The sequence below is a fragment of the Bos mutus genome, chromosome 10, assembly GCF_027580195.1.
Source record: "Bos mutus isolate GX-2022 chromosome 10, NWIPB_WYAK_1.1, whole genome shotgun sequence".
In the NCBI taxonomy this organism is placed as follows: Eukaryota; Metazoa; Chordata; class Mammalia; order Artiodactyla; family Bovidae; genus Bos; species Bos mutus.
The window spans coordinates 46,879,575-46,907,507 of NC_091626.1; the positions used below are offsets into that span (position 1 = coordinate 46,879,575).

Below are 27,933 nucleotides of genomic sequence, written 5' to 3' on the forward strand. Positions count from 1 at the left end.
TATGGTGGTGGCTGGTGGGGATGGGGGCAAAGAGCTGCTGAAGAACAGAAGATGATCCCATGGTCAGAGCCAACTCTGATCTTCCAAATTTCAGCTCAACGCCCTGCTCCTCCTTTGCGTGGCTTTGGTAAGGAAGTTAAGGAAGTAAGTCAGGTCTGAGGAGGTAAGCTGGGCCCAGGCTGACCATGTAGACAGAGTCAGAAGTGAGGAAGGACAGTCATAGTAGACTGTGGCCTCCCCAGGCCCGGGGCCAGGGCTGGCTGCTGCACCACGGTGTTACTGGCCCCTGGTATGCTGCCTGACATTTGATTAAGAACCAACACCTGGAAGTGGAGTTGATGAGGATTAAAGCAGGACCGAAGTAGGAGTGAGAGCACAGCCAGGGCCCCGGCTGCTAAAGCAAGCTGGCGAGGGAGCCGTGTGGGCAAGTCGGGTCTCCTCACGAGCCTGGCGGGTCCACTCTCTGCCTGACCTGCTCTGAACTCTCAGCCACTCAGTGTCCTCTAGGATAATAACAGCAACAGTGGCAGCAATGGTACGGTGCCTCACCTGCTATACACATGGTGTATTTCTCAAGCGTTTAACTGGATGTAGTTACCAAATCATCACAGCCACCCTGTGAGATGGTCTCTAGGCACTCTGACCATCCTCCTGATGCAAGTGATGGAACTGAGGACAGGTCAGAGGCTGGAACTCACCAAAGACCATACAGCCACCAGGAAGTAGATTTGATCCCAGGAATCTGCTAGCAGGCTACCCTTCCTCCCTTATGCTCTTCCACAGTCAAACAATCTTCACAAAACCATTATTGAAGGACTTGCTATCCCAGAGGGCCCCTCTACCAGTCCTGTGCAGTTTCACAAAACAGTTCAGAAGCTGGGAGGGGATACAAAGTTTTGGTCTTTCCAATCCATTAGGTTTCTGATACTATTGTTGAGATACTTTTCTTTCCATGCCAGAGTCAGGAGCCTCTGCCAGGTACTTTGCCCAAGTTGTAACATGGCCATTGACTTTCGTGGAACCCACAAGAGCTGCTGCATTTTCAGAAGAATCATACCCAAAGGCAATCTGCTTTGAAGGAGAAAGTTCACAGGCCACAGATTTATGTTAGACCTTTTTCTAAAGGGCTTGATTTTGTTTTAGGACAAATTGATCTCTTTAATGAAAAAAAAAATAGCTTAGAATATCAAAGGGTATATTTCTATTTTGAATATAAGTAATTATGCTTTAGATTTTGCACACATTTGTCATGTATGTTGTTAAAAAGTGAGGCAAAGATATCACAACTATGTATCATCAGCAAGAAACAAAAAAAAAAAAATTCAGACATTCTTGAACTATGTACGGGTTAAAACATGAAGTGTTATGTTCACATTCATTTGTTTTAAATATAAGTGATGTATTATCAAGTTTAACAATAACAGGCTGGGTCAAATTTCTAGCCATTGTTAGGCACAACATAGCAAAAGCACATATTAAAAATTATATTTTCTTTTCCTGTCTGGATTCCATTTGAACTTCAACTTGGAAAAGTTTATACTTAAAGACAAGATTAATAAACTTGCTATAGTTTTAACCCCACACGAATGAGTTCTATATGCCAACAATCTTCAGACCTTTCAGAAGGAGAGTAGAAAGCTTAAATAAAACAAAGTTTCTCAGTCATCTAAATATTTTGTCATGCTGGAATTTGCTAACAATAAGTATACTGCTAACTATCACATTTCCAGTTTTCAAGAGCTAGAGGCAAAGCAAGCTGTGAGTCAGGACTGGGTTCTGATCCCAGTTCTGTTATTAATTAGCCAAGTGACCTCGGCTGAGTCCCCTTCCCTGTCTGGGCCTCTGTCCCCTCAACTGTAAGGCAAGGCGTTTGGCCTAAGGATGCCTGGGGCCTTTCCAGCTTTATTAGTGGATGCTCTTAATGCTGTTTTGAGTCTTTGCCTGCTGCCAACATTGGAGGGTAGGCCTTGCTGGGGTACACGCCTGGTTCGTCCATGGAGAACCACTACTATTAAAGACCACTTATCTTCGGATCAGAGAGTCTAGGGAGATGAAAAGATCTGTTTTGGGAAGGGGAAAAACAAAGCAGCTGGGGCCAGGTGTTTCATGCCAATGTCATTTAGCAGGTTTTCCTTCCAAACCATGAAGTTTCTTTGGATGTTGACTAGGTTGCGGAGCCATATGGATTTGGCACAAAGAGAGCCCGGCTGATTGCTGGACCAGACCCTTGTTTTCTTAAACAAGGTCACTGGAAAGGCTGATGTGGATTTCAGTTTACTTATTAGCAATAAGGTGGAACAGACCAAATGGTGATGTTTGCTACTAGACACAATTGCTCAGAATTCAGAGGGGCATCTGAGGATCCGTATAAATCACATTGGGGAAAAACTCGGAGAATGCAATGGCTTTCCATCTATTTTTATGTTATTTGGTTTTAAACCACAAAGGCCTTGCTTCTACTGGCTGAACGCTGTGCAGTATTTCTGAATCTCACATAAGCATCTTGAGCACTGCAGTGGTCTCTGCTCCAGTTACCAGACAGGGCCTCCGATTGGAAAGACTTTTATATTTCACATCTAAAAATCCCAAAGCAGATGACCTGTGGAGATTCCCCATGAGATAAAACTGCTCCACGAAAAGGGCTTTATATGAACAACCCACACATAAGGATTGGTATGAACAGTCATATTAAACTCTTGTCTTAGTCAGACGGAAGGATTGGGAATTATAGTCAAATCAAACGTCAACTGGCTTTACTCCCAGAATCTCTCTTTTTGTTGATGCCTAGGGTTGGTTTAACGAAGCTTGATTGTGATTTTGTGAAAAGCTTTCCAGTCCCCTTAATCATGACCAACAAATGCTGCTGCCAATTAGGTGGAGCTACACAGGGTGTCTGCACAATTTGTTTCAAACGAAGAATCAAAATTTCAATAAAGGTAAATGGCACTGTCTAATGCTTTTTCCTTCTAAGAAACAAAGCAAATTTGAGAAAATAACAGCGTGTACTTCCTTTTCTTAACACAAAGGCAGAGACAAAAAGCTGCAATAATGGCATTGTAACTCACCGACAGGTAAACCGGTATAGATGTCGATGACAAAGCCTGGCCGTTGACTTCCACAGAGTGTAGCAAATTCATCTGCAGTGATTGAGCAAAGGTGGGGTAAGCGGGGTGGGAATAGCGTAGGCGAAGAACAATAATGAGCTGAACAAAATTACTTGGAAAACATTCTTAAAAGATATTTACCTGTATTTGGAAGAATTTAAAATAAATTGGCCTTTGTAAAAAAAAAAAATTGAGAATTTCTACAGATGGTGTAACCTTGTCCCTAAGAAAAGTGATGAAGGAAAAGTGACCTCATGTTGACGTAATATTGAGGCTGAAGCAGAGGTCTCTATATCAAATGCACTCATTTGTATGAGCTTGCCTGAGGGAATTTGGGTTTCTATGGGGATGCTGTTCAGCTCTGAAACCTGGGACTGGTCTGAGTGCCTCTTTCCACTCTGTATTAAGGAATCTAGGATTTAACGAATGTGTACAAAAGCCATTTCCTTGGCAGACTGGGGATAACAATAGCAAATGTAGCTAAATTCTTGATTTCAGGTCTGTTAATGACTCATTCATGTCAAACAACCAACTGAACCTCATTACTCTAATTTTTGGAGCTGGATTATTATTTTTGCTGCAGTTCTTTTGTTTACTCCCTCTCCCTCCCCTGACCCTTTGTCCTTTTCCCCCTGACATGAATTTTCATCAAACTTGTTAATTAAGGATGCACTAAATGTCATCTGTGGTTCCCTTTAACTCTGAGATTCTGTAATTCTTGATCATGAGTATAACTGATATGGCATGGTATCAATTTAAGCTCAAGATGGCCACTCCCTTATGGGTAAACCTACTGAAAATTAGTAAAAGGTTTCTGGAAGTATTTTAAACAAAACATAGCATGTTCTTTTCCTAGTGCTTTCTTTCCTTAATCTATGAGTGTTCACGTCCAACAAGTGTCACACCAGCTCCACTGACCATCCAAACTTCAGGGACTCCTAAAATGTGTGCAGACTGCATAGCTAATGAAAAGCCATGATTGGATTTGGCCAATATTCAACGTGAAGATGAACTCTTGCATTTTATATTAAGAGTATGCAGATACCTAGAACTCAGACAGATATTTCTGAAAGTAAACGACAGTTGTTATCAGAGATCTCCATAGTGGTCTGAAAGGGAACGTATGTACAATGGTGCATCAAGATAAAAAACAAAAATACTAGGATATCTATCTTTGTAAAATCCAATTTAAAAACTAATTTTATGTACATTTTATAATAAAACAGTTTATGAAAATATAAATGCATTTCTTAATATAATAAAAAAACAAATATACAGAGACACATGTACATATACTTTTACTTGTAAATACACACACATCAAGTGTGGGTAACCGTCAGGTTTTTTAATGACAGCTATGTATATATAATCTTGGGAAAGATTGAAGGCAGGAGGAGATGGGGACAACAGAGGACAAGAGGGTTGGATGGCATCACCAATTCAGTGGACACGAGTTTGAGCAAGCTCTGGGAGATGGTGAAGGACAGGGAAGCCTGGCGTGCTGCAGTCCATGGGGTCTCAAAGTTGGACATGACCGTGCAACTGACAACACTAACAATGGATAATAAAAGATTTGAAGGCCAACGGTCAGGATCGGGGTCAGCAAATATTTTCTTAAAAAGCTAAAAAGTACATATTTTAGGTTTTGCAAACTGTGCAGTCTTTGTTAAAATTACTCAAATATTTCACGAAAGCAACCATAGATAATATGTAAATAAATTAGTGGGGCCATATTCTCATAAAATTTTATTTACTAAAATTTGAAGTTCATAAAATTTTCAGATGTCAAAATTACTTTTAGCTTGCGGGCCATACAGAAATAGGAGGCAGGCTGGATTTGGCCCATAGGCTCTTGTTTGCCAAACCCAGGTCTAACAACATCTTGCAGAGTGGAAACAACTTGTAATTCTAAGTGATAGCTATTACATTATTTCTGGAGGAAGCAGTGGATGAAATGGTACATTTTACTAAAAAAGAATCTTCTGTTTTTTCGCATTGTCAGTTAGCACCAGAGAATAGATTGGGTATTTTACATATCGCTGTGAGGAATGGAGTAGATACTACACAATTCTCAGATCAGTACTTTGCATGGCAGTTTGTTCACTCTAAATCATAAAGATGGTGGCCCAGTGGCTAAGACTCTGCACTCGCAGCGTAGGGGCCCTGGGTTCGATCCCAGGGAACTAGATTCCATATGCCACAACTAAGACTTGGCACAGGCAAATTAATTAATTAATTTTTTAAAATCATAAAGATGATCTAGATCATCATTAGTAAATGACACCATCATGATATATATCATCTCCCATATAAGAACACTGCACCAAAGTTTTTGCTTCATTTACTCTTAGAATATGAATTTGGCTCTTTCCTTTTTCAAATAGATAACATTATATAGATTTTTCTGTATGAGGATATAAGAAGAAATTTCTGTATATCAAGGAGTTGTGCTTTTCTTTTTTAATTTGGCTGCGCTGGGTCTTAGCTGCAGTACACAGGATCTTCCATCTTGGCTGGGGGTCTGGGCTCTTTAGTTAGAGCATGCACTCTTAGTTGTGGCGTGTGGGGTCTACTAATAGGCCCCTGGCCAGGGATGGAACCTGGGCCCCCTGCATTTGGAGTGTAGAGTCTTAGCCACTGGACCACAGGGAGGTCCCTGAGTCGTGCTTTTCTTTAGTTCTGAGTTTGCTCTGTGGTCATTGAGACTGTTAGACTCGATCATCTCTCTCTTCCTATAAGCTCTAGAAGGTGTAGCGCCCAAGCTGTTGCTCATCACTGGCAAGTGTGCAGGCCTTCCCAGCTTGGATCTTGTGTATTAATTACCCTTGCTTTGAGTTTCTTATGCATGCTTTCCATTTGCATTAGGCCTTCTTATTTTACATATGCATCTTTGTGGGCCATCTTGAATTCTTTTTGGAACAAGATTAGTTATGAATAAGTAAAATTGATGGTAATAAGTAAGTAAACAATATAGGAATATGGTTTATTTGTCAAACTGCTTTGCCCACTGTTTCCAGACTTTAAGTTATATGGCAAACTCCCTAACAATAACAACTTCTATATTTTTGTGATATGCTGAGTCTACAGGCTGGTAAAAGAACTTGTGTAATAAACTGGAAAATATATTTTATGACTCAATTTTCGGCTGAAAGGACCAGATCAACTGTGAATTTCAACATTTGCCTTTGTGAGCTAATCTTTCTTTATGAAGATAGACAATGCACCCTTTTTCTCCCCCTGGCTGAGACTCATTTCTCCAACAATTCACGGGGAAGGTACCAAGTTATCTTTCTGGTAATGGCGAAACTAAAACCCACCTGTGCTTGGAATGGGGCACTGTTCACAGGGCTTGTTCCAGGCCCGGCCAATGTTGTAGGAACAACAGCACATCTTCTTGGTCATGTTGAACAACAGTTCTCCATCGCAGGTCTGGTTGTCAGCATAATAGTTCCTGTAGCACAGGCTCCTCCTCATATCTAGAGGAGAGGAGGAAGGCAGGGACTGGTGATGCTCTGGGGAAATCCTGATAGGGAGATTCTAACAGAGATGCTCAAGGAAGGAGTCTCTTTTGAACTGTATTGTAACTTGACTTTGATAAGAGCAGTAAAAGCTGGCTCTCAACCTTCCATCTACCTCTGCTGCCACAAGGAAAAGGACTTTAAGAAATATCGGGTTGGCCCAAATGTTTGTTCAGGTTTTTCTAAAACATCTTACTAAAAACCCAAACGAACTTTTGGGCCAACCTAATATATTCCCTGGTGTTTTGTGCCACGGAACTGAGTCATTATGTAGCTGTGGCCTTAATAAACTTTACATGACTCTCCACCCAGTCTCCTAGTAACAATTCTCCACTTCTCTTGGCAGTGATTCTCTCATTTCCGACTCATGATGTTTTAATACTGTAGGTCAGTGCTGTAAATATCATTGTATAAAGATACACCCAGAGTCAAACAAAAGAAGTACTATTAAACCTTTGTTTGGGATTTTCCAACGTTACATTTTAAAGAAAACTCCCAACCGCCCACACGAGGTGCTGAGAAAAGACCAAACTTAGGGTTTACAGGGGAGGAGGCAAAGGGTAGCAGCACTCGCTCTGATGAGTAACATAACACTGAGGATGAATTGCTGGGCTTGGAGGCTCTTTTTCTCTTTGCAGATGAGGACCGAACATGCTTTATAAAGAAAAGCTGGGACTTACCCATGCAATTATTCCCCCCATTCACTTGCATGTAGTCTGGAGGGCAGATACAGGTGTAGTTGCCAACAGTGTTGTAACATGTCCCTGGACCACAGATTCCGGGAGTTTCACATTCATTCACATCTACAATCCAAAAAGAAAGTGGTATGTGAATACAGAAATTTCACTCTTTAGAATGGTCTGGGACTCAGGGGTCAATATACATGTTGATAGTGGAAGAGAACATCCTCAGGGCACTTTGCAATCTGGATAAGAAATGTGGATGTTTCGTTCATCAGTGTCCTTAGCCTGTGCTGATGTGTGCATTTCCAGGAAAAGAGTTTTAGAAAAGGAAAATGTACCTTCTGATGTGAGTTCTTAATAAATGAGTGTACAACATCCTCAAACACATGCAGCGATGGAAATGTGGAGAAATGATAATTCTTAAATATCTTTCAGAAAGACAACTATGTCCTTCATATGCTCACAGAATCTCAGGAAGGATTTGATATAACCTGAAGCCATCAAACACTGGCTTCATGAATGTGCAATGGTAAGACAGCACAGAAGATAAGCCTGCAGAAGTAGGTATATCATGCATCCTTCCCCATTTTCAAACACAGGTGTTGATTCTAATTTATGTTAACTCTATGGGTCTTAAGCTGTGTTGTATACATTGTGATGTTCAACTACTACTCAACAAGGTTGTCACTGGTGAGGTCACCTATTAAGCCTTTTGGAAAACCAGAGGAATATTTCTCCTCCAGGACATAAGAAGGTCTCTTCCCTAATCAGTGTGTAACTCCTATATACATATGAAAAGCATTTCCCCACACTAGTCAGTGGTCCACATGCTCTGAAAGCTAACAGTAGTCAATAATCTCCATCTTTTCAGTAACACAGGAGGAACAGGAGTCATCACTTACACCATACAACCAAAGGAGCTGCCTCGGAAGAGAGGCTCATTTAAATGCTGAGTACTAATGATGAGTAGTAAAGGACAAGACGAGGAGCCCAGAATCGCCCAGAATATAGAAGCCACTGAAATGAGACCTGGGCTACTCCAATAAAAATGGCTCTTCTGAAGAGAATGGAAAATTCACTGTAGGCATAAATGGGACTATGGTTCAAGATAACAAACACTCCAATTTTCCCATGAAAAGAGGGAGATTTAGGGTATGCTGAACATACCACATCACTAGTATGAGTGCAAGCTGCCACATCTGTGGCATAGTTACCTGGCCATGCTGGCATTTAGACATTTTGCTAGCGTCTCAGTTTTCCTGGTGCCTAACTGTACGCTGGTTTTTGAGGTCAGTTCTCAATATCTGAAAGAACTTATCATTCTAAAAGGGCCATTTACCATCACACACTCGGGTATCTTCATTCAGGTAGTAGCCCGTTGGACAGCGGCACTGGAAGCTGCCGAAGGTATTGATACATTTCCCGCCTTGGCACAACCCTGGAAGCTCCTGGCACTCATCAATATCTATCAAGATGAAAACAGCAGCATGTCTTTAGCACTGTAAATCAACTCAAGGAAGTTCCAAGGGGCACACTTGAAGATAAAGGAAACAGAATTACCTTCCAATATAACGGTGATAGGGTTGGGTCGAAAACCTTCTCCTCCAGGACAAAGAATTTTGTACTCAGCTACGGAAGCAAACAAACAAACAAAAATCAGATTGAGTTCTCTGAAATCTAAAATTTCTTTAGAAATAGTATCCTCAAGAGAAATACAGACATCACCTGAAAATATTCATTTACAGGAATTTTTGGCAGTTACCCCACCCAACTGAAGCAAGTTGGCATCTATACAGACATCACCTGAAAATATTCATTTACAGGAGTTTTTGGCGGTTACCCCACCCAACTGAAGCAAGTTGGCATCCTTGTATATACTTGTGCTTTCTAATGGCTTTTTCTACATGTGCCAAACATAAGGCTCCCGTCCTCAGTCTGTGAACCTTCCACCTACTCTCTGGTCTTATGTTCTTATGAGCTATTTTATTCTTTATCTCTACTGTTCTTTCTTTTAAAGATTTTTCTTTCCATTTTTATTTTATAACAAACTCCTCCATTTTTATGTTTTGTTCAGTCTTACTTCCTGGGAATCATAGCTTCCCTTACATACTGCTCACCAGTTTATTTCCAAAACCTTTTCCAAACAGAGCCTTAGGAAAAGCTGTTCTTTCTTGAATGCGATGTTACCTCTCCTCTCCTTAATGACTAGAGGGCTTTCTTGCCCCGCCATTTCTGCTGATGGCAACACTGATTCCCCTGGTTTCCAAAACCAGCTTTTTACAGGGTCCTTTGATTTCCTCCAGTAATTCTGTCATCCAAGTATTTCACTCAAAAACATTTCTTTCAGCACCACATACCAGTGTGATCCATACAGGAACACATGGATAAGAATGACCCTCATCTGCTATAGCATTCTGATAAGCATCTATACAAATCAGTTCTTTCATAATCGTCATGGTCTTTCCAAATCTGATAATCCTCCTTGTGGTTTTCTGAAATTATATGTATATATGCATAAATGTATATATGCATAGATCTCAGTTCTAGCTCTGATCCAGTTTGAGGTAGGGTAGACTTCTAATGCTTAGCTTATCATTCTTATTTAGTAGAACTGATCCCCCTGCCCCCACCCTGCCACACACACCTAAACATCTTGGTTTAATTCTTTCAGCATCAATGAAATTATTAATAACTATCCTCCTCTTTTATTTTTTATTTTTATTTTATTTTTCTCTCCTCCTCTTTCTGTGATCGTCCATTCTTTTTAAGTCTCCTCTTTCATGTCACTCCCTTCCTTCAAGCCCCAATTAAAAAATGTACCAAGTTATCACCAGGCACTGCCAATCAGAACTGACTTCTGTTTCTGAAGAAAGGAGAGAAAGGGGTGCCTGCCAAGCATTCGTTTCTGTGCTGAGTGCTTTACAGGAATGACTTCATTTAATCCTATGAGGCATCTTATGAATGAAGAAATAGCTTGCTTACTCCAAAGTTACATGCATGGCAAGTGACAGAGTGCTAACTGGAAACAGGAACATTCTTTCTTCCACTCATGACACTGAGTCTGCTCTTCTTTCTTCTCTTATTGAGGTCTACACTGAATAACAGCTTTCATGTTTAGGTAGTATTTTGCTAAACTGTATGCTCCCGGAAAGTAGGAACTAGCAATTAGACTAGAATTATCCATCCAATTATCCATGAATTATCACCTTTGCACACACAAAGTATATCTTCTAGGTACTCAACAAATTACCTTAGAGAAACTGAGTAAGTGACCCTTCAACAAGGAAAGAATCAATACCTATCTCAATATACCTGATAAGCAGCAGCCACTGACTTTTGCCCTGGAAGCTGTATCTGACTCTGAGTTATAATACAGCATCCATTTAGAAAAATGGAAAGCTGTTTGTTTTTCAAAGACTAATTATTTACATCCTTAAAACACGTTCTAAACCTTTCTTTTAAGTCTTACCATAAGACTGGAACAATCTTCCACTTTATATTTGCTTAACCAATGGCTTCTTTTTCACCCAGGGAAACCCACTCTGTCCTAGAGCTTCTAAAACCAGCCAACAGATGACAAGAGGAGAGATCAATGTGTCCAAATATGACATAAGTAACCTAGTCTGGAAAACCTTCTTTAAAATAATGCTATCTTCTTTATCGGGGAAGGCAACGGCACCCCACTCCAGTACTCCTGCCTGGAAAATCCCATGGACAGAGAAGCCTGGAAGGCTGCAGTCCATGGGGTCGCTGAGGGTCAGACACGACTGAGCGACTTGACTTTCACTTTTCACTTTCATCCATTGGAGAAGGAAATGGCAACCCACTCCAGTGTTCTTGCCTGGAGAATCCCAGGGACGGGGGAGCCTGGTGGGCTGCCGTCTATGGGGTCACACAGAGTCGGACACGACTGAAGCGACTTAGCATAGCAACCTAGTCTGGAAAACCTTCTTTAAAATAATGCTATCTTCTTTACACTCAGAAATGAGATGTTACCTGTCCCACCTGACCTTCGAGTGCAAGCCAACTAGGGAGGCATTCTGACTCCCACGTTGGGAGTGGGATTCCTCAGCAGGGCTGAAATGAATGATCTCCACCCCTCAACCCCTACTCCCTCCACCAGCTGAAGAATACAGACCAGTAGCAGCTCCGTCTCTCTGTGGCTTCTATCCTCTGGAGCTAGGCAGGAGAACTGGACAGAGCTGGACTAACAATAATAATGAGTAGGAGGATGTCCACTTACATGTGTTCACAGGCGGGCACAGCTCACAAGGAGTGCCCCAGGCTTTACCCAGAGAGCAGCAGCAGGAAGCCTTGGACACTCCAACCCCAATTTCATTGCTGCAGGCTGTATCTCCATTGTCTCCCCGAGGACGGATATCCAAATAGCAGTTTCCAGAGCGGGTATCTATTTACCACATGCAAACAAAAGAAGTGTCAGGCAAATGCTTTCTACGTCAGGGTTGAAAATTCAAACCTACTTCTGAAACTGTTTAAAAACCATAATTTAAACTAAAAAGTGCCGCAACACAGACACTGGGAATTGACCTAGAGAAAAGGACCTGAAAATATAAACCAGATTCAGGAAATATTTACATTTCGTTGTGTTATTTTATTACTTTTTTCAGAAGTTGAGAATGCAATGTTCCATGTTGCCTTAGAAATAACCAACAATGTGTTTCTCTGAAAGGTGTTTAAGATCTTACCGACACAGCCAACTCGAGTTGGATTCAGCTCAAAATCGGGTGGACAGTCACAGGTATAGCTGCCTGGAGTATTGACACAGTTCCCACTGATGCACGTGGTTGGATCCAGGCATTCATTAACGTCTAGAACCGAACACCGAGGGCCAGAGTTATTACCTGAGCCAGTGTGGGGCAGGCATCACTGTAAAACGGTAGCACCAAAATCTCGGGCTCCCAACTCGAATTTTTAAAGAGTTTCCAGTTATAATTGCCCCTAGAAATATAGTCTTCCACTTCTGAAACAAAATCCCTCAGGAAGGAAATATGTCATAGTCTTTGGTCTCTTTCCCCTGGAACACATTTAACATTCAAATTTGTCATCAGGAGAAAATATAACTTGGGAACGAGGGAAAATATTCCAGTGAAGGTAACTGAAAACAAAACACTACTGTGACCTCAGGTCAACCAAAAATTCAGACACAGGTTTTAAGGAAATATATTTAATATGTGCAGCTTGTTATTTTATCAAATGAGAGCAAGATGTCTCAGGGAAGCGGCCGGAGCAGGCGACTTCTGCGGCTTCCCCCGCTGGGCGGACTGGCCTCGCTGTAGCTGAGCGCAAGCGCAGACTGCATGCACGAAACTTAGCATGTTCCTTCAGCCCTACTAAGAGTCTCTCGCCCGTTACTGATGCTGGGCTGAATATTTCCCTTTCAGTTTCTATCCCAAAAACGGAATTCCAGATATTTAGGACATGGGTTTTGGCAAATGCCATCCCTGTGTAATCCTTTTGTCTATTTTGAACACTTGCGAAATATTCAAAACCAGACAAGCTGATTCAGAGAGAGGAGATAGGGGACTGAGGATGATCCCTTCCCCTCTGCTCCTCTTGCTCGGACCTGGTAACACTTGGGCAGGGCAGACTAAGAGCAATCAGGGTGGGGAGAGGGAATGATGCTGGTGGTGATGTGAGACACGGGGGAGAAGCATGGCCGTGGAGAGGAGACTCGCTGCAGTATGCTAGAGACTGACTTTGTGTCATAATAGTTTTTAGGAAAACCAAGAAAAGAAGGGGTGCCTGGGGAAGAATACTGTGATCCAGAGCAATTTCAGGGAGGTGGTGATGGTGGTCATAATTGGAGAGCCACTGAGTCATGACTTGTTTAGGTAGCTGGAAAAACTGGGGTTTTCTTGAAATCCTGATCCCATACAGAATGGACTCTGTTTCCTTAGTATCATTGAATGGAAGGAGGATGAAGACCTGAAAATGGCTCTCAAAGTTTTAACTCAGTGCCGAAGTGAACCGAGGGACAGTCATCTACAGAATGCCTTCTACGGCTTTTCTAGCTTCTTCCTTAGATTCCTGGAGGGTTCTTTGCTCCACAAGAAAATGATCTACACACTAGAAGTGGGTGGCTGACTGTTACAGACCACATTCTCTGGTAACACTCTGAAGTGAGTGTCTCAGCAGAGAAGTTCAAGATGAAATCCATGATCCCAGGGCACAGCCTGCAAAAGGAAACTCTCCGAAAATGTGTCCAAGAAGAAAAGGAACTACAGGAACATGCCTCTGTAGCCACAAACTTGTATCTTAGGCTGCTGACTGCACTTTGAGCTCTCCTCAACTTTTTCCTCTGCACCCTCACATCTAATCAGTGCCAGGTCTGAAGAAACTTATTCTGTGGTTCCTAATGCTTCTCCCTGCTTTTCTTTTGCAACTCCATGAAAAACCTTGTATGGTTCCCGCAAGACACCAGCAGCTGGGTCCCCTGGGATGCCTGAGAGCAGATCTCGGTGCGAATGGAAGCCTTACCTGTGCAGTTCCCACCACTTCTGTCCAGTTCATAGCCGATCTCACATTCACAGCGGAAGAGGCCAGGGAGGTTGTGGCAAGTTCCAAAAACACAGATGTTCGGAAGAGAGCACTCATCGATATCTTGGGGAACAATGGAAAGGGGGAGCAATTAAACTATTGTTCTTGCCAAAGAAGCTACCTAATGTAATAAGGCAAGTGATGTTATTGTTAAGAAAATGAACACTATCTGACATCAATCTAGGTCCTTCTCCTAGAGGCTTTCAGATGATCTGTCATCTGTTAGGAAGTCTCCTAGGTGAGAACTTCCCTTTTCTCAGCCCCTACTACATGCCAAGCAGAGGGCTAGGCATTTCACATATACGTTAGCCAATTTACGGTGTTTTATGTGGGTCCACATCACTTTTGTAAAGGAAGAACCAAATGAGGCCACTTAAGACTAAATTCTTTGGTTGCTCTCATCTATATATTCTTGTTTTTGTTGTGAGTTAAAAATTTAAGAACCCCAAAGTCTCTGTGGTAACTCTTATCATCAGTTTATATAGCCCTCTGTGTCCCTAGTACTATGGTGTGTGTTTGCAACTGCTGATGGAGATCTAAAAACTGCAGACGCATTTTCCAGGCTTGTCCCTGCCTCATGTTAACATTCTGCTTGTGCACCCAGGCACATGTTCAGCCTTGAGACTGGCTTTTAATAGCCATGAGCATTCTGCCAATGATGATTTATATTAAGAACAAACAAACAAACAAAACCTTCCCTTATAGCATTAAGGGAAGCAAAACTTTCACTGTGCCTATTTCTGTTCCCAGAGGTGGCACAGCACCTGTTTCCCTTGGATGTTTGCAGTACGAAAAGTAAACAAGGCATTAGGCACACGATCAAGAGCATAATTAGTTTCTTGCCTCAGAGGAATTTTTTTATCAAACTCTGCCTACTTCATATAAACTGTGTGAAGAACACCCAATGGTTTCATAACAAAGAAAAGTATTTAGGTAGAACTATATGAGGGAATCAGTATACATGTCATAGCTAAAGATTAATTTTTGAGTTAATGTCCTAGTAACAGGCAACAACTATTAGTTGAGACATTAATCAGGGTCTTGTTTAAACTCTACTGTCAATCGTTATCATGTGTTTATTTCTACTGAAATCTTTTCAATTTACTGTGGTCACTAATTCTTCTCAATGAGGGATGATAATGTGCTTAGATTTGACAAGCGTGGGTAAAAGAGAAGAATCTTGTGTTTCCTAGTGGGATCCATCCTTAGCCAGCAGGTTCTCAGGACTCTTCCTGTCTGACCAGCACTTCTTAGAAAGACAGAGCCTTATGCTGAGAGATGTTGTGACATACGGTATTATCCCTAGGGACCCCTTACTGAATGGATTTGCAAAAGACTGTTCCATGTTATATGTATTAGATATTTAGAGACCATCTGAGACATACCCAGGATATTATTCTATCGACAAGACCATTCAGTTTGCTGGTATTTTAAAACCTTTATTTCTAGAAACCAAACCATAGCAGAGATTAAAAACTGTGTTCCCATATTTAAAAAGAATCCTTCTCTATTAGGGTACCAGCACTTTGAGCTCTTTCCCCCAGCAATGGGGATGAATATGTTACATTGAGTTGGTTATCCTCATCCTCCCTATGCCTAAATGGGTGTGCTCTTGCAAACCACCTGGCCAAAGTTGGATGTGAAGAAGCTTAGGGCCAAGAAGCTGAGATTTTTCTCTGCACAAAAAGAAGTGGTCTGGCTGGACACCCAATCTCTATACAAACTGAACTGACACATTAGATGGGAAGCCAAAACACACCTTGGTGTAAAAATCAAAAAAAAAAAACAGACAAATAAAAACCACCAGGAACGTTTAAATAACCTAATCTCATCCGGCCCTGCAAAGCCCACAGCAGCATCCCCATCAGTTACCTTCGCAGGCTTTCCCATCAGCACTGGGCACAAAGCCCATGTCACATTCACAGCGGTATCCTCCTGGGGCGTTAAGGCACTGGCCGTTGCCACACAGGTTTAGATTCTCAGAGCACTCATCAAGATCTATAGCCAGAAAGAAACACAAGTTACTCTTCTTAGGAGCTTTCTGATTGCTCAGGTCTGAGAACTTTTATACTTGTGAACTTCCAGAAGGTACTAGTGTTATCATAATTTCTACTTGAAACATTGAAACTCACTTTTCTCTTTTGAATGCCAGTATTAAATATATAGTGAACATGGGGTTCAGAGACAGAATCCTGAATGCTAGGTTATCTCTAATGATGTAAAGTGGGTAATAAGTTAAAGGGATCATTCACATTCAGGCTTCTGCAAGCAGGATAATCAACGTGAGGATATATCCATGGCAGGAAATAACATATCATGGTTTGTGCCTGATTCTCAAAATCCAGGCTCAAATCAGATGGGCAGCAAAAGACCTAGAATAGCAGCTATTAAGGAGACCAAAAAGTCCTATCTACTTAATATCTTCTGAGTTTTGCTAATAATCACAGTCATTAAACATCAGACACACGAACCATACATGCCTGGTACATGAAACTTGGAGTATTTTCTAGAAAGCGATGGGAGGTTTGTGATGACAAAACTTTACTGGGTTAAGCAAAAACAATTTCAAATACGATGAAACTTTTAGTGAGTTAAAACAAAATCCAGGCAAATCACTTACTGGGCCTCAGCCATTTTTATGTTTAAATGACTTCTTGTGAGCAGAGTGCTCAGGGTAAATTAATGCTTCAGGTCGTATAAGCAGCTATGCTACCTAATGGCCAACGAGAAATACTCCTCAGTATCGTATTTAATGCCTGTGCCCTGACTTTAAAAAATGCTGTCTGTATACATATGGTCATGATAAGTGTATCATCTCTTTATACAATGCTTCTAATCATATATATTTAAATATATGTGACAGTCCACATTAATTCTATGATGATGCATTAGCACTGAGAAGAAGATGTCATTAATATGTTGTAAAACTGGAAGTAAATGAATTCCTTTCAAAGCAGTTATGAAGTTCTTACTTATACCAATGTGGAATGATCACCATGATGGCTAGAGGGAAAAAAAATATATGCTGATGATCTGCTCCAGAACATCTTATTTCTTTTCTTCACAAAGGTTCCTGCATCAAGTTCACTCTTGGATTCAGTATTGAAAACAAGTCAGTAGTGACACACAGGCACAAAAATATCAAGGCTAAGGTTTACAAAAGGTAGCATGATTTGTTTTAAACTCATGACATCATTACATACAATGACACATATATCAACTATCTATCTGTATATATCTATGTAAATATATATTTAGTTTCTGAGATCTCCCTGATTGATTCAGCTACAAATTTCCATTCCACAGGAATGTCATTTCAAATAACTATTTTCTCTTCCAAATTGTCTATAAATGACCCAGCCTTCAAAAAACAAATGATGGTCTGTCTTAGGGACACGGAGCACCTTGCTTTTCTGACTGCCCTTTACATAGCTGTTTCCAACACGAGCATACCTGTACAAGTGAAGCCATCGCCCGTGTACCCCTCTTTGCAGAGGCAGCGGTAGGAGCCCATGGTGTTCTTGCAGTCTGCATGTTGGCTGCACATGTGGGTTCCATTGGAGCATTCGTCCAGGTCTTAAGGAAAGAGGTGACATGTCATTACGAACAGAAACTGTGACATTTAAAATCAATAATACACATGTTAAATTTTTCTTTACAGGACTGAGATTTTTATATTTATAATCCATGCAGTTTATACGAAGCAATTTCTTTTTTTTTCCAACCCACCAGTGCACTTAATGCCGTCTCCAATCCACCCGGGGCTACAGCTGCATTTGAAGCTTCCTGCTGTGTTGGTACATACAGCGTGTCTGTCGCAGTTGTGTGCTCCAATTTCACATTCATTGATGTCTGGGAAAATAACCAGTGAGTTAAAAAGAAAAAAAAAGTTTAGCACAGATGCTAAATAACTCAGCAATATTCAAAAGTTGACTTGCTTTTACACTTCTGACAGTGTAACAGAGATCGATTCACCACTGACATTCATACTTTACTTAAAATGAATGATTTTAAATTTCAAGATACAAAGAACAATATGATGCTACTTCTTATTGTTAACTTTAACTATTTTCCATTATTTTAATGTAAGTGTCCAATTACTGCAAAACAAAATGAAACCTCATTCCAGTTGAAGATCTTAAAAAAATAGAGTGAGCTGCCTAACATTCTATTAATGCTCATGGTCATATGTTTCTATTCCCAACATTTTCACTAAATTAACTATAGAGAAATGATGCACATTGCTTTCGTATCTTATATAGACAAAGGAATACAATATTGGCATGTAGAAAACGTTTCAATCCTATTCTATAAACGAAATATATTTTATTTTTAAAATGTAAAACATTCGATGCACGATACTGGATGCTTGGGGCTAGTGCACTGGGATGACCCAGAGGGATGGTATGGGGAGGGAGGAGGGAGGAGGGTTCAGGATAGGGAACACATGTATACCTATGATGGATTCATTTTGATATTTGGCAAAACTAATACAATTATGTAAAGTTTAAAAATAAAATTAAAAAAAAATTTTTTTAAATCAAAAATCAAAAAAAAATGTAAAACATTGTACTATTTAATCACACTTTATTTCTATAAATGTTTCACTTTAGGTATTGCTAATTCAAGCATTTATAGAGAATATTCCTTAAGGCTGTGTGTGAACCATCTTTTTTGAGTCCTAGCACTTTGGGACCCAAGTCTTCTTGAATATTTCTTGTAAAACTCAAATCAATTCAAAAGAGATTTTTCAGTAAAACAAGAACCAGTCTAAGGTCACATTGTTAAAAGACTCTAAATTCTCAAAAATTCTCCATTCTTCAAAATTCCATTTCCAAATGTAGTCAAGATAGATTCTGTAATACAGAAGTGTTATAGAAGAGAATATAAAGCATAAAGTCAAATATTTTTTGCTTCCTGTGATAACTGTGATTTATAAGAAGAAATACATATTAGGTCTTTGTCCTGTTTCTGGCACAGAGCTCCTAAAACCCTTGGAATTTCCGAAGTGCTAAGAGTGATCAAGGTGTCTTTTGTTATGTTAATGGGGCAGTTTTTGGAAAGCACTTCAGGATGCCGGCTGGTTGCCAAGAGTACCAATCTCTGATTCAGTTCAGTCGCTCAGTTATGTCCAACTCTTTGATACCCCATGGACTGCAGCAGTCCAGGCTTCCCTGTCTATCACCAACTGCTAGATTACTCAAACTCATGTCCATTGAGTTGGTGATGCCATCCAACCATCTCATCCTCTGTCATCCCCTTCTCCTCCTGCCTTCAGTCTTTCCCAGCATCAGGGTCTTTTCCAGTGAGTCAGCTCTTCGCATCAGGTGGCCAAAGTACTGGAGTTTCAGCTTCAGCATCAGTCCTTCCAATGAATATTCAGAGTTTCCTTTAGGATTGACTGGTTTGATCTCCTTGCTGTCCAAGGGACTCTCAAAAGAGTCTTCTCCAGCACCACAGTTCGAAAACATCAATCATTGGCACTCAGCCTTCTTTATGGTCCAACTCACCATGAACAGTATGGAAAGCCTACTCCTGAGTTACACACGTTAATGTGCTGTGCTCATGCTCAGTTATGTCCAACTTTTTGCAACCCCATGGACTGTAGCCTGCCACGGTCCTCTGTCCATGGAATTTTCCAGGCAGGAATACTGGAGTGGGTTGCCATTTTCTACTCCAGGGGATCTTCCCCACCCAAGGACTGAACCTGCATCTCCGGCATTGGCTGGTGGATTCTTTACCACTAGCGCCATCTGGGAACCCCCTATACACTGTTACAGTAAACCGATAGATCAAATGAATAAACTGGTTTCCCGAGTTCTGTGAGCTACTCTAGCAAGTTAATCAAACCTAAGGAAGGAGTAATAGGAACTTCTGATTTATAGCCAGTTGGTCAGAAGCTTACGTAACAAACAGCCTAGACTTGTAATGGGCATCTGAAGTGGGCATAATTGTATGGGACTGATCCCTTAACCTGTGGAATCTGACACTATCTCCAGGTAGATGGTTGTCAGAACTTGAGTTGAAAAGTAAGACAAGGAGCTGGTGATCGTAATTGGAACTGGTACCAGAATCTTATTTCCCAAAATTAACCCACTATATACTGAAAGACATTATAACCTCATAATCAACTTTTTCATTAACTAAGAACAAGAGCTCCTAGGTATGGATGGATACTATGACTCTATATGGAAATGAACATTTAACACAAAACTTAGATCAAGAAGGCGAATCTTGGCATATGAAATGTTGCAAGAATTTTAGCAATCACTTGAATAGTGGCATGAAAAAACTGGGCAAGCAACTAATGTTTACCCTTTTGTTTACTTAAGAAGCCCAATTAAATGGTTTGAAAGTGTTTGGAAGCATGCTATTTGCCAAATGCTCCATCTGCAGTTCTGAAATGGTCCTGAGATAGTTGGGCTTCTTTATAGCTTCTAGAGCAAACACAAAATACAATAATGCCATTTTTTCCTACAAAAATACTTTGCAGTATCACTAATAAGTGAAATGAAAACATGCCTGGAAGAATGTCCTTACAGTGACAATGTATTGTGTAGGTGAATTTTAAAGTAACCTTGGCAGCCACATGAACCTACTGAGTTATTAAGGCAGGTCAAGGGAGGCACATACCAGGCAGCTTTAAACTTGTGACTGGGAGCTTTAACCAACTGACTAATTGAGCATGGCACATTCCAAGGAAATGAGGAGGAGGGCCAGCTGAGGGATAATAGTGGTAAATAAGCAGGGAATTCAAGAAAGTAAGCCTGAACTCCAGGCTCCCAGGTAGGGCCAGGGACACTTCTTTCTTCCTCAGATGATCACTCCCTGCAGTGTCCTGCCTTAATGGCCCTCCTTTATGTGTCCTGATCTCTGAGTTAGGCAGAAACAATGAATTTCCATTGCCTAAGAGTTGAAACCTCCAGATGTTAAAGAATCAAGGAATTTTCTAAGTGCAAAGAACTTAGGATATGACTTTCCTAATCCCCAATTTCTCAGAGGAGGAAACAGAGGTCCCCCAAGGCATGGGAACTTGCCATGGCCCCAAGGTCAGTGAGAAGAGCCCGAAGCACCTGGGACTCAGTTTCCCATCCCCTGTTTGATGCTCTTTGTCTTCAGCCACGGCTGCCTTATATCAAGCTGATTTCTTCAGTCACATCAGGACTTTGTTCTAAGTCCTGATGAGAAGTCTGCTTTCAGATATCTTGGTTGAGTATTAATAGACTTATAGAAATATTCACTCATCTTTTCTGCTAAGTACAATTTTCAGAGATGATCCATAGCCTGTCAATATAGTAATCCTGTTATCTTTTCCTTTGCAATTTTCTAATGACCAAAGATAATATTTTCATGTGGGTTTTTTACCTTCCATATTTAATCTCTATTAAGAAAATATCTATTTTTTTTAAAAGGAGAGTCTCCTTTTTTTTTTTTTTTTACCATTAACAATATACAATCATAAATTTCTAATGCAAGAAAATATTTGCAGTTTCACCACAATGTTTTTGGGGCAAAAAGAAATTATGTTTGCAAGAGGAGGCCATGTATCGTGGGCTTTGGAATAGAAGGAGAGAGAGAAACTCAGGAGGCCATATTCAGTTTTCTATTTTGTGAATCTTTGTGTAAGTCATTATCTCAATAGCTTACACTACCGGTTTACAACAAATGAATTAAAAAGACTTGGTCATAAAGTCTAAAGGCATCACTGAATAAAAGTTTTCTGCATGTGTGTGTGTATGTGTGTGTACACACTAACTATTATTTATTAATTGCTTGCATGGAAGACTTGGGCCTAAGACTGTACTTCATTGTAAAAGCAAACAGAAGGGGAAACTGAGTCATAAGGGAACGAAGCAAACAAAAACACCATATTCAAACACTCTTCAATAATATGAAGGAAACAAAGCACACGCTTGCCAAGAACATCTCTTTCTGCACAAGTGTTCTCTTTCCCCCACAAGTTTGCTCCAGACAGAAAATTCCTTTTTAAGATTAAGCACAAGCCAAGAAAAGCACAGAAATTCAAATTTAGGGCTGACACTGCAACCTCCTTCACCCCACCAAAGCTCCCTCACAGAGACTCCAAGGTCCCGCTGGCGTGGCTCTTGTGAAGAGCAAGGGTGTGGTCTGGCAGACCCCATGCCCAGGTTCTGGGTGGGTTCCACTTGAATCTGACATTTGAGAAAGAGCTTGTGCTCTGAGCTGCTCTGGCCTCCTTGGACAGCCATGTCAGGAGAGCCTGTGTCACCCACTCAAATGCTTGCTTTTCTGCCATGTGGGGGTCAGTCTCTGGGCATCGAGTCCAGCAGGGCTGGTACGCTGTGGAATCTCTGTGGGGAGGCGGTGGGGAAGAGGACCTTAGAGTGAATGGAGAGGCCAAACGTGAAGGCTACTTGGATTTTTCAATTTGGACCCAAATTTGAGCCAAGATTATTTAACTGAACACCCACGGAGTTTTCACAGGCTACCAGCCAGTGGAGGACAATTAGCAGTGATAAGGAGCTGGAAGGAAATGAGGGCAAATTTTCACTGGGGGCTGGTGGTTTTGAAGTATATGATTCTCTTTCATGGACTACACCCACAGCAACATGTCTCCTATGAAAAACAGAAAGACTGAAATGGAATTGCCCAGCAATCCCGCTATTAAAAAAATTTTTTTTTATTGGAGTATAGTTGATTTACAATATTGTATTAGTTTCAGGTGGACAGCAAAGTGAATCAGTTACACATACACATATATCCACTCTTTTTTTTTTTTTAATATTCTTTTCTCCTATGGACCATTACAGAATATTGAATTACTCACGCTATTTTAACTGAAAACAATCCTGATTTTAATCGCATGTCTGTAAAGCAGCTATACTCCAATAAATTAAATAAAATAACTGATATTCCAAAAAAATTGTATGCCTTACTCACTGACTGACTGAGTAAGCACGTGATGGGAGGTGATTCTAACAGATTAGCATGAGAAAGCTAGGAGCCACCAAGGATGGCACCTAGCAGAAAACCAGTTTTCCTTCTTCCAAACTGTTGTCTGATCACAACTGTGTAGAATGAGAACCAGAAGAATCAGAATGAGAACCAGAAGAATCAGAATGAGAATCAGAATACACATTCCTTGTATGTGTGGACCACAGGAAAACCTGTAATCCAGCCCCCATAAGCCAAGGATTGAAGAGCCATGTTCTAGGTTACAAGAAAATGTCTCTTCTCCTTTCCTTAAATTGAACGTTCCCCTCAGCCTTATCCACAATTTGAACAAAGCTTAAGGAGCAAGAAGAAACCCTTAACATCTGTGTGGGCTGGGAATGTAAGTCAGTGGGTGGATTCTGAACACTGCTAAAGTGATTGGGGGGAAAAACATGTTTATTTGTTAAAATGGAAACAATCAGTAATGACAGGGGAGCTGAAATATTTAGACAAAGCTGTAATGGAACCCAGAGGACATTTTTTAAGTTCTCATAAAACAAAATTCCTCCTATGAAATAGCATACATATTTTTATGACTCCTTTACAAGGTACTCCTTTAAAATATACATATACTTATTATACATGTACAGAAATACAAGTAGATATATTTCTTTTATCTATCATCAAAATATATTTCCAGGTTTGTTCTTCACTGTGATTTGTTGCAGGGCTTATCCCATTAGGCAAGATACATATCTCTATTTACATTAGTTGCCTGGGACATTATAAACACTTTTCTTTAACGTACTATCACCAAGGTAACCTGATGGTATTCTAAGTTGTAAGTGACACTAATTTTAAACTAATAGCAGGCTAAAAGAGTCCCAGTTAGATGGGATTAAAAAAAAAAACAAAAACATTTTGGCTCAGATTTTAAAAAACTTGTTTTTAAGTATACCAAACTTGCTGCCAATTCCTGTTTGTGTAAGTCATTTCCAATCCAATGTGATACCCTTGGTTGTTAATAGCAGGATTTACAGAGAACCTCTTTTCCTTCCTGCCCTAAGGCACCCTCTCCTCCATCCTCCACTGCAGAGCTTCTAACCCAAGGGGAACACTTGCATAACTATGGAGCACCCTGGTGATCTTCCCAAAGCTCCTGAACCAGTAAAAGAACTAGGAAGAAAATTCAGAATTCTACTCCATTACATGAGAATATCACATGCCATGCTACTGTAATATCAAAAGGGCCATGAAATTCAATTCTTCTCCCTACAGTACTAGCTGAATTTTATGCAATTGAAAAATCATTTTAGGTTATAATTTGAAGTGGGAAGGGGGATGCTGGCCTTTGGGGGAAATACAGAATATTTCTTGGACTTCAAATCCATGTTTCTGTTTATGCGATTTACTAAAAGACTGCTGTTTTTAATGTAAAACTGGGGTCATCTCATTTAATGTGGAGTACACAGCTCTTGTAACTATAGCCTAATGTCTGTATAAACTCAGTTACAAAAAACAAGCCTTTTAACATACAGAGTAAGATTTTCCTTCTTTAAACTGATTTCAAGCATCTTAGTAAATAGTAGCACAGAATTCTGCTAGACTAGAAGTTATGTTTTTAATTAAAATGGCCTTAGACACTGCGTCTATGTGACTCATTTTATAATGACAACAATAACTACTATTTAGTGACCAGATGCTATATGCCAAGCACTGTGCCAAGGACATTACATACATTATACCTTATTTACCTAAAATGATATTAATGTTGCATGAAAATTTAAGCTTTCTTCATGGTAAGAGATCTAAAACAGTCAGCCTCTGCACAGGCCTCTTTAGCTGGAATTTAGAGTATGAAATTCTAGAGATCTTTTTCTTATAGGGAATGAAGACTGTCCCATTGAATTAACGTCTGCCTTCATAAGTATCATGGTTCTCTGGGTTGAATTTCGGTGAGTTCAACTTGGCCAAACAACAGTATTAGCCTCTACTAGGTAAAATGAAATACACAACCGTCCTACCTTCCCTTGTGTCACTACCAGACCAACACCCCTTACCTTAAGTCTTAAATTGTTACTGAAAGCTAAAAATAAATCTTGAACCACACACATGCTGATATAAGCATCATTTGTACCCCAGGGAACACATGAGGACTAGAGATTTTAAACTCTGTGCCATGTAACAGAACGGAACCCTAGTCATGCTTCATACGGAGACTGATATAGTGACACGAAAGCATTCTAGCTACATGCTTCTTTTTATAACTTGGCTAAAATCTGTCATTTTTGAATGAACAGCAATTTATTGGTGACATCTGTATATCTGTATTTTTGAAATCACATTATTGAACAGTTTAAAATGATAACACATATATTGGAAACTTTCTTGAAAAAGATTGATATAACTAACATCAATTAACATCACCAATCAGCAAATATTTTAATGTTTAAGTCACAGTGGCTTACCAAACTGGCTTTTGAAATTAAAGTCTATTATTTGTAAAAAGAAATTATGCAGTTAACTAATACAAGCCCATCATGGTCTCTATCATGTGTGGTTCTTCTATTTTATTTTAAAATTTATGTATTTTTGGCTGCGCTGGGTCTTCATTGGTGCACACCGGCTTTCTCTAATTGCGAAGAGCAGGGACTCTCTAATTGAGGCCAGCAGGCTTCTCATTGCGGGGCTTCTCTTGTTGCAGAGCACGGGTTCCAGGGCGCATGGGCTTCCGTAGTTGTGGTGCTTGGGCTGAGCTGCCCCATGGCATGCGGGATCTTCCTGGAGCAGGGATTAAACCGGTGTCCCCTGCATTGCCAGGTGGATTCTTAACCACTGGACCACCAGGGAAGTCCCTTCATTGTGTCTTAAATTACACTATAGCCCATAATCTGGTTTTATTACTATAGGTGACTACAGTAAACTTTATTATTCCATGTACTACTCCATCATTGCCTCAAATTTGAAAATCAATTAACACTTAGAAACAACATTATTCACTCAGAGTGACTTCCTCCATTTGATGTTTAATTGAATAATCTCCTATTGTGAAAAGACCTTCTTTTGTGCTATTAAACAAGCAAGTGGTTTAATTACCACTTCATGAGATCTGCAGGAATCTATAGGGCTAAAGCGATTTAATGCATCAAAAGCACACTAATTTAAAAATGATTGAAGACTGATGAGAACTGATGAAATATATGAATTGTAGGATGTGTTTCTTCAAAAAGTAATTTCACTTATAAAACATTAAAGAAAGAGTTGACAATGGAGGCTATTGGGAAAAGTTGGCTTTAAGAAAGAGATATGAATGTTTAGTAATTATCATGTTAACTACTTTGACATAAAATGCTATTTTTAACCTCATAAAATGTTGATATTTATAGAGTTATTTATGGTGGCAATTTTTCTCATATGCCTTTTTTCATAGGTAAAGGGGAAAAAAACCCTCAGCTTAGATCCAATCTAAAATGTGACAAGTTTCAAAGAAGTGCAGGCTAAGTTAATGAAAAATGCTTTATAGTGCAATTAAAATATTAATAGTTTTTAAAACATATATTAATCTATAATTATGGTAGCAATCTCTTACCCACTAAAGGTTTTATTGTTCAGTTGGAAGAAACATACCTGTACAGCCTGTTTTTCCTTTTTTGCCTGAATAGCCCATATCACAGTGGCAGATAAATGAGCCTTTGGTGTTTTCACAGGTTCCACTTAGGCAGATATTTGGATTCAGATCACATTCATTGACATCTGTAAAATACAGATATTATTAATACATGTAACCATTTGTTTGATATCACTGACAGATTCTCCCTGAGATAAAGCAACTATGACAAATAAATAGAAAAGATGAAATGTTTTCACACAAATAAAAGTATATTTACATAGCTCACCTACATAACAATTACATAGCTCAATGCTTTCTACATTGAAGGCTAACCCTGCAGACTGGCTTTTTATCTGGCCCACAAGGAGGAGGTCAGATAATAAAATAAACTGATTCACTCTAGGTCTGGTCCTCAACCAGAGCCTGTTTCTCTGACAGTCTAGAAAACTTTTTAAAACAGCACATTCTGTTGCAAGATGAAAATTTTAATGCTGACTGCATGATGATAACATTTTAGTTCCATATTTTGAAAGAAAAGATAGATGAACTAATAGTCTAAGGGCAGATTGTTACAAACTCTACAACTTTCTCCAATTAAAAATTATCTTTTTTTATGACATTCATTTCTTTACTTTGAATGACATGACTTTAATTTTGAGGACTTCACAAATATTTGGTAAGCATTTTCAAAAGATACAAATGTGATATAATTTAAATATTTGCAATTCTAGACTCTTGTTTCTGACCATGATGGAGTAATAGGAACCAAATTTACCTTCTCATTTAAAATAAAAACAACAAAAAAGGACAATATAGACAACAAAGACAATGATCAATGAGAGAAAGAAACTAGGTGGATTCTACAAACGCCCCAGATTACTGTGCAGGGAGTTTTAAAGCAATAGCACAGGGGAGGGTATGGCAGATGGAACCAGGAAATGTCCATGAGTTGGAGAGGTGAGGGTAGAATACCAGGGTAGCCAGAGTTCATAGTGCCAAGTAAAGGACAGAAAAGAGATGTACACGCATACACACACACAAAACTACAGTGATCTGCAGAAGGACCCAAACAATACTCAGATGAGTAGTGACCAGTATATTCATGTAAGGAAACTTAAATCTGGAGGAAGCATCATCCAAAAGAATTAGAGGGAATAATCATCAGAGTTCCCAGAAGGTGTAGAATTATACTTGTTCTTACCAGCCAGACTGGAAAACCTCGTCATCTATAGGGGAGTGAATAGAGTATCCAGGAGGATCTTGCCTTGGCAATAGAGAAAATGAGCCCAACCCAACTGCTGCTTCAAAGCAAGACTTTGAAAGGACCTATCTGTTTCCATATAATTTAACTATGTTCCAAAACAAAGCTCAGAAATTTTTCTAGGAATTCAAATACATTCAGGACCTAGTAAGGCAAAATTTACAATGTCTAGCATCCAATCCCTGGAGAAGGAAATGGCAACCCGCTCCAGTATTCTTGCCTGGGAAATCCCATGGACAGAGGAGCCTGGCGGGCTACAGTCGCATGCAATCTCAAAGAGCTGGAC

The 27,933-nt window shown here is 40.0% G+C and overlaps 1 protein-coding gene across 2 annotated transcripts in view; it reads right to left on the minus strand.

The window, feature by feature from the left end:
- Nucleotides 1–27,933, minus strand: part of FBN1 (fibrillin 1) — a 265,235-nt gene that overhangs the window by 58,268 nt on the left and 179,034 nt on the right. Inside the window, exons 32-43 of one of the 2 annotated variants that reach the window (XM_070377862.1) lie at nt 26,404–26,529; nt 17,593–17,715; nt 17,317–17,439; nt 15,736–15,861; nt 13,804–13,926; nt 12,012–12,134; nt 11,549–11,713; nt 8,866–8,934; nt 8,645–8,770; nt 7,303–7,425; nt 6,422–6,580; nt 3,066–3,137 (exon numbers count right to left, since the gene is read on the minus strand). In XM_070377862.1, coding sequence (XP_070233963.1) covers nt 3,066–3,137; nt 6,422–6,580; nt 7,303–7,425; nt 8,645–8,770; nt 8,866–8,934; nt 11,549–11,713; nt 12,012–12,134; nt 13,804–13,926; nt 15,736–15,861; nt 17,317–17,439; nt 17,593–17,715; nt 26,404–26,529 — 1,458 coding nt within the window. Of the gene's footprint in view, nt 1–3,065; nt 3,138–6,421; nt 6,581–7,302; nt 7,426–8,644; nt 8,771–8,865; nt 8,935–11,548; nt 11,714–12,011; nt 12,135–13,803; nt 13,927–15,735; nt 15,862–17,316; nt 17,440–17,592; nt 17,716–23,284; nt 25,585–26,403; nt 26,530–27,933 lie in introns of those variants that run through there. The other variant, XM_070377863.1, reaches the window with a different exon arrangement.